The sequence below is a fragment of the Portunus trituberculatus genome, chromosome 47 (genome assembly GCF_017591435.1).
Source record: "Portunus trituberculatus isolate SZX2019 chromosome 47, ASM1759143v1, whole genome shotgun sequence".
In the NCBI taxonomy this organism is placed as follows: Eukaryota; Metazoa; Arthropoda; class Malacostraca; order Decapoda; family Portunidae; genus Portunus; species Portunus trituberculatus.
In genome coordinates this window covers 36,799,929-36,814,600 of record NC_059301.1, presented here as the reverse complement: position 1 = coordinate 36,814,600, position 14,672 = coordinate 36,799,929, and the positions used below count along the sequence as shown (strand labels likewise).

The 14,672-nt window shown below is 38.2% G+C and overlaps 1 protein-coding gene across 1 annotated transcript in view; it reads left to right on the top strand.

The window, feature by feature from the left end:
- The window catches only part of LOC123498229, an 84,889-nt gene that overhangs the window by 24,428 nt on the left and 45,789 nt on the right, over positions 1-14,672 (top strand). The window contains exons 4-5 of the mRNA XM_045245392.1: positions 43-143; positions 9,720-9,871. Coding sequence (XP_045101327.1) covers positions 43-143; positions 9,720-9,871 — 253 coding nt within the window. The remainder of the gene's footprint in view (positions 1-42; positions 144-9,719; positions 9,872-14,672) is intronic.

Below are 14,672 nucleotides of genomic sequence, written 5' to 3'. Positions count from 1 at the left end.
TCTGAATAGCAAATTAAGCTAAATTATGAAAAACATTTCCAGGAATGTGAGAACCTGGCTGGACCTTGCTATGTTTTCAAGAATCATTTTGCTCCTGGCTTTGTCTTTCAACTGGAAAATGGAGATATTGACAAACTCATCAAGTAAGTAGAAATGTAGGTCAACCACTTAGCTAGCTACTTTCCTCAAAGAAAAGAAGTCCTTTTTATCTCAGAGATTTCTTTTTTTATTATTATTTATTTTTTTTTTTTTACTTTTTTGTTCTTATTTTTTTTCTTGATTCAGTATCACGTATTGGTGAAATATATTGTAAAGTCCAGAAAATGGAAAGACAATAAGGTAGAAATGATCAAGAATAGTGAGAAAGATGAAGATAGGTATATTCTACTATACATGGATATGTGTATATATGTGCATTTCTAAATGCAGGAACTGGAAAATAGATTGTCTGTGTGAGAGAGTTTTCAAATTATTTAAAAGACAAATCTAAGAGAAAGGGAGAATAGTTTTGATAAAGTAATCTAATTGATTGTTTAATAGCAGATGATATTCCAAAAAAACATATATATATATATATATATATATATATATATATATATATATATATATATATATATATATATATATATACACACACACACACACACACAGTAAGTCCTTGTTATACGGTAGTTCTTTATCCGGTAAATTCACAGTTATGGTATTTGGAAATTACTACCCTCAATTCGATATACGGTAAGAAAAATTCACAGATACGGTATCTGCTCATGTCATCCGAGAGGGCCTAACGCGGAGAGCAGGGGTGACGACTTCATCCACGCCACACCTCCCCACCACTCACAGTACTGACTAACTTGACCACCCTTGGAGCCTATTATCTCTTCCCCTCCCCCCCTTTTTTTTAACTGCATTACATATTACTTACATGCATTACTTACTAATTAGATGAATAAATGGAATATTAAAGGGTCTATTGTAAGCACAAATATATTCATAATAATCATGGCAAACACTAATAGCCTACTACCAGCGACGAATCATGCAGGAACTGTTAAAGGGCACAGATGGGCTTGGCAAGTCTACTGTCAGTGAATGTTGGAAGTCGTATAACATCAAGCATGTCTTAGATAACATCAAGTCATCTTGGGACGAAGTGAAGACGTCTACCATGAACTTGACGTGCCACTCACAGTACTGACTTTAACTTGACCACCCTTAGAGCCTATTATCTCTCCCCCTCCCCCCTTTTTTTTTAACTGCATTACATTTTACATGCATTAATAATTAAATGAATGAATGGAATATTAAAGGGTCTATTGTAATCACAAATATATTCATAATAATCGTGGCAAACACTAAAAACCTACTACAAGCGGTGAACCATGCAGCAACTGATAAGGGCACAGATGGGCCTGGCATACCCACTATCTGTGAATGGTGGAAGTCATATCCATATCTCCATTTATCTAATTTTTATTTAAAGTTATGCACACTATGTGCTGCAACAATTTCATTATCCAGTGCATTCCATTTTTCCACCGTTCTGTGTTGAAAACTGTATTTTCAAACATCCTTCACACACTGCCTCATCCTTATCTTTTCATGTTCTCTTGTCCTTCCATTTTCTTCTGCCAACAGCACCAGGCCTTCTTTGTCTATCTTTTCAATATCATTTACTACCTTATACATTGTTATTAAAAAAGTCTCCTCGTTCTCTTCTATCTTATAAGGTTGGCAATCCCATTTTCTTCAGTCGTTTTTCATATGTGAGGTCCTTTAATTCCAGCACCATCTTTGTAGCAATCTTCTGTATCCTTTCCAGTTTTCTTATATCTTTTTTAGAACTCGGAGACCATACCACTGCTGCATATTCCATCCTTGGGCGTATCATGCTTGTGATTATTTTTTTTTTCATCATAGCTTTATTCATGTAATGAAATGCCACTCTTATATTAGTCAACATCCTATATGATAGTCCAAATATCTTATTTATGTGTTTATCAGGGCTCAGATTTTCTTGTATGATCACTCCAAGATCTTTTTCCTCTTTAGTCCTCGTTATTTGCTCCTCTCCCGTCAAATAGTTCCATACTAGTCTTGTTTTACTCTTTCCTACTTCCATTATGTGACATTTCTTGGCATTAAACTCCAATTTTCACTTCTTGCTCCATTCATAGATCTTATTTAAATTTTACTGTAGCAGTATACAGTCCTCTCTGGTTTTGATAACTTTTAGCAACTTTGCATCATCAATGGATAAATTCATATTGTTGTTTACTCCAATGTGAATATCGTTTACATAAACTTGAAACATAATGGGGGCTAACACTGACCCTTGTGGCACCCCGCTGGTTATTTTACTCCAAGATGAATATGTATTTCTGATCACAGTTCTCATTTCTCTATCCTTCAAAAAATCTCTTGTCCATTCGAGCAAGGTTCCATGCAGCCCTTCTATGTTCTCTAGTTTCCAAAGAAGTCTTCCATGAGGGACTTTATGAAATGCCTTTTTAATGTCCAGGTATACTGTGTCTACCCATCCATCTCTGCTTTCAAATCCTGCAATAACCCTGGAGTAGAAGCTTAATAAGTTTGATACACATGACCGCCCTGTCCTGAACCCCAATTGTCTGTTCGATATGACTTGCTCCTTTTCTAGAAATTTAACCCATTTTTCTTTGATATTTATTTCACATAACTTTCCTACGACACTTGTAAGTGACACTGGTTTGTAGTTTAGTGGTTCAGTTGCCTTTCATCCTTTAAATATCTGTATTATGTTGGCTCTCTTCCACTCTAGTGGAACTTTCCCTTCAATTATTGAACTTTTAATTATTTCCCAAATTGGCTCCAATAATTGCTCTTTACATTCTTTTAACACCCAGCCTGATACACCATCTGGCCCCATTGCTTTCCTGACTTTCAACTTGTCCAGTAATCTTCCAATATCCTCTTTGTGCACTGCAGCTTCCTGTAATCCTAGGCAATTCAGTGTCTTATTAGGTTCTGTGAAGTCATCTTCAATGAATACCGTTTTGAAGCTCTCATTCATTATTTCACACATTTCTTTCTCTGTTTGGTATGTCTTTCCTTTTTTAACTATTTTTTCAATTGTTTCCTTATTCTTTGTTTTGCCGTTTATAAATTTCTAGAAAAGTTTTGGTTCATCCTTGCTTTTATCCACTATATCCTTCTCAAACTTTTTATTTTCCTCTCTCCTTACTCTAATATATTCATTTCTAGTATCTTTGTACTACTGACTATTATAGTCATTTCCCTGCTTTAAAAGTTTCTTCCATGCTTTATCCTTTGCTTTTTTTGTTTGTTTGTAAGCATCTAGCATTGTACCACGTATGTATTTTTTTCTGAATTCTATAAACAGGAACAAACTTTTTTACTCCTTCATTGTATTCCTGTAAGAATATGTCATATTTCTCTTGTACAGTCTTCCTGCTCATAATATTACTCCACTCAATATCAGCAAAATAACTCCTTAGTTTTTCAAAATCTGCTCTTGCATAATTTAATCTCTCTCCTTTATAGTCCTCTCTGTATCTTATCTCATCTTCCTCCTGCATTTGCATCTCTAATGTCACATGATCACTTTTCCCCATTGGACTAAGGTATTCTATGATTGGAGGGGACTTGTGTTTTTTTGTGAAGACTAGGTCAAGTAACGATGGTTCCTCTTCCCCCTGTTGTTGACTCTTCTACCCACTAGTTCATTGTATTAACCATAGTCATCTGTAACACTTACTCACTCCACTGCCCAGCATTGTCCATTACTTCCATCCCTCCCCAGTTTATTTTTTTACAGTTGAAGTCTCCAACTAAGAGTATTCTTTTATCTCTTCTTACCATGTTATCCAGATACTTTATCATCTCTCTTTGCATATCTTAATGCTTTTCTGATCCCCATGTATTAGTCTTTGGTGGAACATATGTAACTATAATTTTTCTCTTCTTCAAATCTTCTGTTCTGGTTGTTACTCCCAATGCTTCCACTTTGTCCTCTCCATATTGTACATCCTCCACACAAATGTTATCACAAACCATTATTAGCACTCCTCCTCCCCCTTTATCCTTCCTGTCCCTCCTCCAGGTATTATATCCATCCTCTTTAAAGTTGATATGTAACTCATTCTTCAGTTTTGTTTCAACGATACACATTGCATCTGGCTTTTTCTCTTTCAAATAGTCCCGAATTTCCAATATACTTGATAACAAACCATCTATGTTAGTATAAGTCACTCTTAATTTATTGTCTCCTCCACGACCTCCTCTTTTTTCCTTAAGTACCACTTCTTTAGTCTCATATCCAGAACCCTCCAGTAAAAATTGTTCTTCTCTATCTCTGTCCTTTTCTCGTTTTTTTCCTAAGCCTCACTTCTTAGCACTTTCTCCTTTTCCCTTTCCTCTAAGTTCATATCTTTTTTTATCCATATTTCCTTGTGATCAACATCATCGGGTAACTTCCCTTTTGTAGCCATTATTTCTTCTACAGCCACTTGAGATCTCATTTTCACCTTCATTGGTCTCTTACCCCCTTCAGTGTACCTTCCCAACCTAACCACTTCCTCTACCTCCTGGTTAAATTCTTGTGTGCTCTCTTGTACCCTTTTGATAACTGTTTTGGCCATTTCCCTTTCTTCATGTTCCCTTGTGAATTTATTTGGATTTTTTCTTTTCTCTCATCCCGTAGATCATGAAGCTTTTTTTTCTTGTCCACTGCATCCCTCACCATGCTTTCCTTTTCCTTGATAACCTCGATTACAGCAACTTTTGTGTTCTCCTGAATTTGTCTCTTTACCACTTCTGAAAATTTGACTTTTTCCTCCTCTTGTTCTTGTTTCCATTCATTTCTTAGTTATTTCAATTTGTTTTCACCTAGACCACCTTCTATCCTGTCTGTAACCCTTTGCTGCACTTTATCCTGCAAGTTCTGGCATGTGGTTTTTAAAGCGTCATTTTGCTTCCTTATTTCTAAAATCTCCTATTTTGATTCTTGGTTTATTTCACTGACCTTTTCACATTCAATTATTCTCAATTTAAGGCTGTGTTTTCTGATACCAGTCGGTCATGTTTGTCCATGAGGCTGGACATCACCTCCTTCAAATATCTTAATTCTCTTTCTACATTTACAAGTCTCCTCGTGTTTCCTCGTTCATCTCGGAAACCCGAGAAATCCTTATCTTCAGTCAGTTTTCTTAAACCAATAGGTATTTCTATATAGCGTTGATTTTCGGCTGGCATATGTTTTGGTTCCTCCATGCGCCTGGCAGCGCTACTTGGTTCTATATCTCTCTCTTTATCAATTCCTTGCCTATACATAGTCTAACACTTATTTAATTTGGAGACAGGAGAACACTATGGCCCCCCTTCCCCCTGTACATACATTTAAGCCTGGGTCCAGTCTTTCTATAGCACACTCTCTGTGAGCAGCGCAGACACATCCGACCTCGCCGATGGCTGTGCCGTGTGTATTTACCTATTTGTATATTACAGGGCCCAAGCTAAGCTCTCTGTGTCCTGTCTCCTTGTCTACTCCTGTCATATCTCTCTTTCATCTGATTGACGCACACTGCGTCAACGACATCACTGCTCAGTTTATTCCACTTATCAATATTACAATGTGGGAAACTACTTTCTCACGTCATTTAAACAGATGTCTTTTATTAATTTTTTTCCATGTCCTCGGAGATGATTACTTGTGGTCACCTTTATCAATTCTCTGTCCAATAGGTCAATCTTGTTCACCAATTTATACATAGTTATCATGTTACTTACTTGTTCTTCTCTCTTCTAATGTGGTCAGCCCCAGCTCCCTCAGTCTTTCCTCATAGTCTAACTCCTTGAATCCTGGTACCATCCTTGTTGCCAGCCTCTGTACCCTTTCCACCTTCACATTTTTCTTCATGTGTGGTGACCAGATGCAAGCTGCATATTCTAACTGGGGTCTTATTAAAGTGCATAGTATCTTCTTCATCATTCCTTCATCTAGGTAGTGGAATGCAAGGCCAATATTTTGAAGCATGTTGTATGTTTTCCAAATATCTTGTTAATGTGTTTCTCCGGTGACAAAGTGTTTTGCAGTTACTCCTAAGTCTTTCTCCTCATTGGTCTCTTCAATTTTCTCATCACCCAGCCTGTAATCCCTGTTTGGTCTGTATCTACTTCTTCCCATTTTCATAACATGGCTCTTGTTTATATTAAATTCCATCTGCCACTCTTTACTCCACTCATATATTTTATCAAGATCTTCCTGTAACTTGTTACAATCTTTCACATTCTTCAATCTCCTCATAATTTTAGTATCGTCCACAAACATATTCATGTAACTGTCTATTCCTACTGGCATATCATTAACATAAATCAAAAACATGATGGGACCAAGCACTGACCCTTGTGGAACTCCACTGGTTACCTTTTTCCACTCTGACTTCTTTCCTTTCACCACTGTTCACATTTCTCTTCCCACTAAGTAATTTTCCATACATTTTGCTAGTTTATCACCTACTCCTTCAATCTTTTTTAGTTTCCACATCAGTCTATTGTGTGGCACTTTATCAAAGGCCTTTCTCAAGTCCAGGTAAATAGCATCCACCCATCCCCTCTATGTTGTAGTATGTCAGTCACTCTTGAATAAAAACATAATAAATTGGATATGCACGATCTTCCTTTTCTGAAACCAAACTGCCTTTCACTCAGAATGTTTTCACTTTCTAGATACTCACTCCACTTAGCTTTAATTACTTCTTCACATACCTTGCACAATATACTAGTCAACGATACTGGTCTGTAATTTAACGGTTCCATTCTACTTCCATTCTTATATATAGGCACAATGTCAGCTCTTTTCCACTCTTTCGGGACTATTCCTGTTCGTATGGAGGTTTCCACAGTATCAAATATGGGGTTCAATGATTGATCTTTACATTCTTTCAGCAACCTCCCAGATATGCCATCAGGCCCCATTGATTTATTAGTATCCAAGTTACTTATAATTTTCCTTATATCTTCTTTAGTAACCATGATGTCGTGCATTTGCTTTATTTCCATAAGCCTTTCTCCTGTAAAATGCTCCTCCTTTGTAAACACTTTGCAAAAGTTTTTCAATAATATACAGCTATATCTCTAGCATCCTCATATACTTCTTCCCCAACTTTTACTTTTTCTATTGCCTCCATTTTATTTAATTTTCCATTTATGAATTTGTAAAACATTTTAGGGTCACTATCACAGTTTTCCACCACTTTCTGTTCGTATTCCTTTTGTGCTGTTCTCCTTACTTCAACATATCTATTCCTTGCTGTTTTGTAGCCTTCTCTTGATAATATATCACTGTTTTTCTTAAGTTTCTTCCATGCCTTTTCTTTGTTCTTTTTTGCTTCTTCACAATTTCTATTAAACCACTGTTTATTATTTAAAGTCCTCATTCTGTGATATGGCACAAACTTCACAGCAGAGTTATATAAATCCATAAATTTATCATATTTCAATTGCATATCCACTTCCTGGTATACCACAGACCAGTCAATTTCATTAAAGAACTCTCTTATATGGTTATAATTTGCCCTGACATAATTTAATTTTTCCTCCTTGTACTCCACACTCTTTTCCATGCTTAATTCCGTATCCAGCTCAAATCTTAGGACATCATGGTTGCTTTTCCCCAAGGGACATTCATGTTCAATTTCCTCTTTTAGAGATGCCCTGGTAAATACCAAATCCAACCTTGCTGCAACATCCTGTCCCCTGCACCTTGTTGGTGATCTCACCCACTGTGTCATCAAGTTATTTGTTGCTATGTTTAACAATTCCTCTGCCCACTCACCACCGTTCACCACTTCGTAGTCTTCCCACACTATTTCCTTACAATTAAAGTCCCAACTATCATCACTCTATCCTTTCTGATGAGTTCCTGCTTCATTCTGTCTAGAGTATTTCTCATCACCTCTTGATACTGTTCACAATTCCAAGCACTGGTTCTGGGTGGTATGTATACTGTTATAATATTAATGTCCCTCTTACCATCTGTTATAAGCATACTTATCACTTCCTCATTTCCCTTACTAAAGTTCACCTCCTTCACTATCAGATCTTTTTAGTAAAAACCATTATACCACCACCTCCTTTATTCTTTCTATAATTTTTCCATACTTTGTAGTGTTTGACATCAAACCAATCTAGCTTTATTTCGGTCCTTAACTTTGTTTCCACCACACACATTATGTCCGGTTCGCTGTTTCTTAGGTAATCCATACATTCTAGCCTTTTAGACAGAAATCCATCTATATTCATGTATGTCACTTGAATTCCATTCCTAATCTCTTTCTTCCATGTTTCAGTATGTGTACTGTCTATTCCGTCTGTTTTATCTACCACTTCTTCAGCCTCCCATTTCTCATCCTCCAAAAAAACTTGGTCTTTTCCTCCTCGGTTCTTTCCTCATTCTTCTCTCTCACTTCAGTTACAAGCTCTCTCATTTTCATTCTTTCCTCCTGTGTCATATTTCTTCTTATGTAAGTTGTTTCGGTTTCCTCGTAGTCTTTAAGTTTTCAGGCTCTCCTCAGTAAGGCCTCAGCTGCAACCTGAGACTTTAATTTCAATTTTAATGGTCTACTCTTGCCTTCTTCATAAGCTCCTAGTCTCACACTTTCCTCTATTTCAGCATACAGTATAAGCATTCGTCCTCCTCGGAGATCTTATTCAGTAAAAACTTTATCCTGTCATTTTCCTTATCCCTCTTATCTTGTCAGTTCCTGTTAGTTTCCTCTCTTAAACCTGTTATGATCATGCATTTTTTCTTTTCAGCAATATCTCTCACCACATACTCATTTTCCTTCAAAGCCTTAACCATTTACTCTGTGTAATCACTTTATTTTCTTCTTCATGCTTTTTCATTATCTCTTTGAAGGACTTCTGTACTTCTTCATTTTCATGTTTCACTTCCTTCATTCTAGCATCAATTAGGTTGAGGCACTTCTCCTTCCATAAGTCACCTTTGGATATTTTCTTTTCCATTTCAAGTAGTTTAGCCTTCATTTCATCACATTGTTTCCTTAGATGCTAATTTTCTTTTTCCATTTCCACTTTCTCTTTCAGTATTTCCTTGTTCTCTTTCGTTAGCATGTAGATTTCTTTTTTGAAGGTATCATTCTCCGCTATAACTCTATCTAACTTCTCTTCTATAGATCTAATATTGACAAACTTATTCTCTAAGGCTTGAATTCTTGAATCCATGTCCAATTTGTTTAATCCACTTGGAGTGGTCACAAATCCCTCAAAATCTCTCCTGCTTCTAGGTGTCGACGTCATGTTACCGCCAGCTGTTTCACCCAAAACAAAAACATTGCCGACACTCTCCGGTTAGGGATATTTTCCATTTTCATTTGAAAATGGACTATTTTCTGCCCTTTTTCAGAGCAGGACACCGACAGGACACTAATTACATCCTATAGAGATACCCAGGCCCTGTAAACATTATAGGTAATTGTGTATGTGTGTGTGTGTGTGTGTGTGTGTGTGTGTGTGTGTGTGTGTGTGTGTGTGTGAGCTTACCCAGTTGTATATTATAGGGTTTGAGCGGATCTCATAGTGACCTGTTTGCATATCTACTTTTATCCAACTTTTCGTTAAATGTATGATTTTTTGTTGTTACAATCTTTTCACTCAATTTATCAAATTTATAGCTCTTATCACCTCTTGTTTTGTTTCAGGTCTGTGATGATTTTGATTGATGTATTTCTGAAGGAGAAGGTGGCCCACAATATGTTTATTACCAGAGGAACCCCTCTATTGTCTGCCTGCTATTCTGAAGATACATATAGTACTGTAAGAGTGATGCTCTGGGCACGGGATTTTATGGCTGGTGAGCAACCTTAATTGTTTTTAAAATCTTGTGTACTTATCTTTTATTTACCAAATATTGCCATTATCCATGCTGATGATAAGATATATCAGCAAATTAGAGGCAAAAATGAGAGGAAACAGGTGTAGGGGTTGAGTTTATTTTTTACCTGTTTCTCTTGAATGCTTCTGGAGGGGAACTGAGTTAGCTCCAGTCATGATCCTGATATATCAGGTCAGTGAAGAAATGTGGTATGCAGGCTCACCACACTGATCAGTATGCATGCTACTCATTTATCTCGGATCTTGGGGACAGACAATACTGCTGCTGCTTCCAACCACCAAAGCACAAGGAACAGAGGACATTGTGTGGGCAGCAGCAGCAGCACAGTTATGTGTCTCTTCAGACCTGAAGCATATGATGCAGCACATATATTGACCAATCAGTGAGCATGTGGCAATCCTGCATGCTGTGCAGTCTCACTTACATGATATAACAGGGTTGTGGCCAGAGGCAACTCTGTCCCCCTGAAGAAGCAGTACTGTCATACCTCGCTGAACACGAATTCGCCGAACAGGAATCTCGCATGTATACGAATCAGTAAAATATACCATATTTCACCAAGCACAACTTTGACTCGCGATTGCACAATTTGGTATCCATTTGAATCTCCCGCTGGTCCTGGTGGATGCACACGACCTCCCCTCCCAAGCGTCTTGGACTCGCCCCGGGGCGGCGGTAGCACGCTGCCTCGCACCACTTGCTCTCTCCTTGTCGCGCTGTTGTTGTGTGCAGATGTGGTTCCCTTGCACTCTCTTGATTTCATCTTAGCCATGGCCAGTCAGAGGCCCATCTCCGACCAGCAAATAAACTAAATAAGGTACAGTAATACTCCGCTTAACAAACGTTCGTCTAACGAATTTCCAGTTTAAAGTACACTTAACCCTCGGCTATCGCGCCCAATAGGGGCCGAAATAGCCGTGCCATAGCCAAAAACGCGATAGCCGAATTGATCTTGGCGGGAAGGCGGTTTTGTCCAATAAGTGCTCAGATATTCCATGACGTCATGGCGGGGCACGCAATAGCAGGCATCTGAGGTCGCGATAATGAAATTTTAGCAGCTTTTTATGGGTGCGCGATAGCAATAAAACGCGATAGCCGAAGTCGTGATAGCTGAGGGTTGACTGTATTATATAAAATTAGACCAAAAAAGTCTGCATAACGTACAACCACATCCGTTTTAGTGAATTTCCTAGGTTTGAATTTGCCAGGTGAGGGACCGAACGCGGCAGCTTTGCTGTGATTGTCTGGCTCCCCGCCTGTCTCTAGCACTCATGGAGCTGTATCCAAGATTCTTTAACAGCTTCAGAGCAACCTCCTGCCGCGAAAGGGCTTCCGTGAACGCTTGGAGGGACAGTGACGAGGTTGTGCTCTGAGGTTGCTGGGAACACCATCTCTGGAGGTGGTGTTAATATCTACTGCTATAATGGATATCATATCTGGGTATTCATATACGCTCATGCCATGAGGATAACCTGGACTCCGTGGCACTGAGTGGTAGTGAATTGTTAAAGAAATACCGCGGTATTTCATTAGTAATTCACTATCACTCAGTGCCACGGAGTCCAGGCATGAACGTATATGAATACTAAGATATGATATCCATTACAGCAGGCAATAGAGAAGTGAAAACAAATTTAATATTGTGATGAAAGACAACCCGGCAAGCTAAAAAGGTCACAAGAAGAAGAAACGGCTAAGTCGCCGGAGTCTCCACCGTCTGTGGCCGATCTCATCATCTCTGCTTTATTTTTTGGTATTTAATGTAAGTTTTCACTTTATGCAATATGAAACAATCCTTTCTTGGGGGCAAGGCTTGTAAAAGATAGAAATATATATATATATATATATATATATATATATATATATATATATATATATATATATATATATATATATATATATATATATATATATATATATATATATATATATATATATATATATATATATATATATATATATATATATATATATATATATATATATATATATATATATATATATATATATATATATATATATATATATATATATATATATATATATATATATATATATATATATATATATATATATATATATATATATATATATATATATATATATATATATATATATATATATATATATATATATATATATATATATATATATATATATATATATATATATATATATATATATATATATATATATATATATATATATATATATATATATATATATATATATATATATATATATATATATATATATATATATATATATATTTTTTTTTATTTTATTTTTTTATTTATTTATTTTTTTTTTACCCATGTGGTATGTTGGGAACCAGCCCAGAACGCATCCCCCTTATTTCCATTATTTCCTATGGGAAAATTACATCCACTTAATGAATTTCTGCTCTATGAACAGCTTTGACACCCCTATCCTGTTTGTTAAGTGGAGTATTACTGTATTAGTAGTGTAGTTAAATAAAATGTGTGTTTGGTACTTCATTTGTTTGTTTGTTTTCAGTCTTTTTGGTAAAATGGTTTTTTTGGGAAGTTCTGGGAACCTAACCCCTATTTTTCCGTAGAGCCTATTATTCGCCCAACACGAATCTCGCCGAGCATGATGAGCTCAGGAACCTAACTGTCATGTTGGGCGAGGTATGACAGTACAGTGAAAACTAGTCAGGGATAAACAACCCATGTTTTATCATTTTTATCATTCCTTCACCTCCATTATTCATTCTTTTATAGTTAAACTAAATTTTCCAATCAATTAAGTTCAGTGAGGAAAGACTTCATTATATCTTAAAGTTTGCTATATCCACAACGAGGCTTTAAAGGTAAATAAAAATATTGTAAGATGAGTAATTCAGATAATGAATCTTATATTCATTATTGAATAGCAAAAAGACAGAATAAAAGTGAGCTAATTGAGACATTTTTTCAAATGTTCATTTTGCAGGAAGTGTGGGGTGAAACTAGTGTCAGTACAGTGGAACCTTCAGATATGAGTTTTAAGAGATATGAGTCCATTTTTTGTTTTGAGATACGAACGATATTTTGAGACGAGTTGTGCTTGGGATTTTACCTCGTCAAATCACCTTTTGCCACGTGGAGCGTTTCACATGAGATATGGCTGCAGCGCTCCAGTCGTCAGATGCTGGACTGTTCTCGTGCCGTTCAGATGTCTTCCTTCACATTGTGTTTTCAGCAGTTGTTTCACCGGCTACGGCATTTGTCAAACATGTACATTTCCTTATACTCTGGTTGGATCTATGGTATGGGTTGGGCCTGCCATAGGGCATTGGTATGGGATGGGCTTACCAGTTTGCCAAATTTTGTTACAATTTGGTCTTATACAAGCTTACGGCTTGTTTGGTGCAGGTCGGCAGTCATGTCTGGCTTGGAGGACTGCACAGCCCTTCCACCTGAGGTTTCCTGTTATGGCACCAGCAGGAAGAGTACTAGCAGATCTTCACGAGATGGAGTAAAGACAAATTCCCGAGGTAGAAGTGAATCCCCAGCGAGGCAGGGGAGGCGGCATGTGGGTCACAGGCGCCGCCACATTGTAATAAACCACCTCACTGCATGGGACAAGCTCATCCCCAAGCATCCCCTACTCAGGATGCTATGCCTGAACCTTCCTGGCATTTGGTGTTGGAAGAATTGGCACGCTTGAAAAGTGATGTCGCAAAACTAACAGGACTGCTTCCCCACAGCATCATCAAGTGAATTTCCAGGCGAGCACTTCAGGGATCCAGCCACTAGTTTCGCCTGTTGCATTTTTGGGCTTTATGGACTCCAGCAGTGAGGACGGAGAGATTAAAGAGTTTACTTCTTGGGGCAGTGTCTTGCTGCAGGCTGCCAAGGCTTTGGGGCTCCCTGCCAGTATTGCTGAAGATATTGACCCACAGGTGGCTGCAATGGTTAACTTCTTTTTTTAATAAAGATCGGCAGGAAGAGGACTACTAGGTGATTTCAGAGGATCCAGTCACTAGGCATCCCAACAGTTGTCCTGTATTGGCACCAGTGGAGTGCAACCCACAGATCTTGGGAGCCTTGAAGACTGATGCAAAGAAAGTAGACTCCTGCCTAAAGGAAGTAAGTGCAGACATTATTTCTGCAGGTACTTTTATCACTAAGCACGACTTTGACTCGCAATTGCACAATTTGGTTTCCATTTGAATCTCCCGCTGGTCCTGGTGGATGCACGCAACCTTCCCTCCAAAGCGTCTTGGACTCGCCCCCCCTTGTCGTGGTGGGGGGGCTTGCGTGTCCCTGTGACCTGGCAAGCTAGGCTAAAGGGGGCTTAGGCCCCTGCTCTGCCCTTTCGAGGGGGAGACGGCTACCCATGCTAGTAAGGTCGCCAGTGAGGGGCCAGACTAAATGGTTCCTACGTAGGCTGCCAGTGGACCAGCAGAGCCACCCGCTGGAGGGATCACCCAATAGGGGCCGTTGTTGGGTGTCCAGACTGGGATGCTTTGGGAGGGGGGTCTCAGCTCTGTCATGGACAAACATTCGTATCATGTGGGGCCTTTTTTTAAAACGACTGGTCCGCATGGGGACGAGGTACCCCGTCCACAGCAGCCAGCGCTCGCTCCCATTGTAGTCCCAGTAGGTGGTTTCCCTTGCCCCTGGAGCTAATCTTTTGTGTTACTGTTTTTTTTTTTTATGATTAAACACAAAAACTTATCAGGTTCTCGTAAGGTGGCTGACCTGGCTCGCGAGACGTCATCTTCAGGTCTGAGTAAGAAGGAGGATTCCCC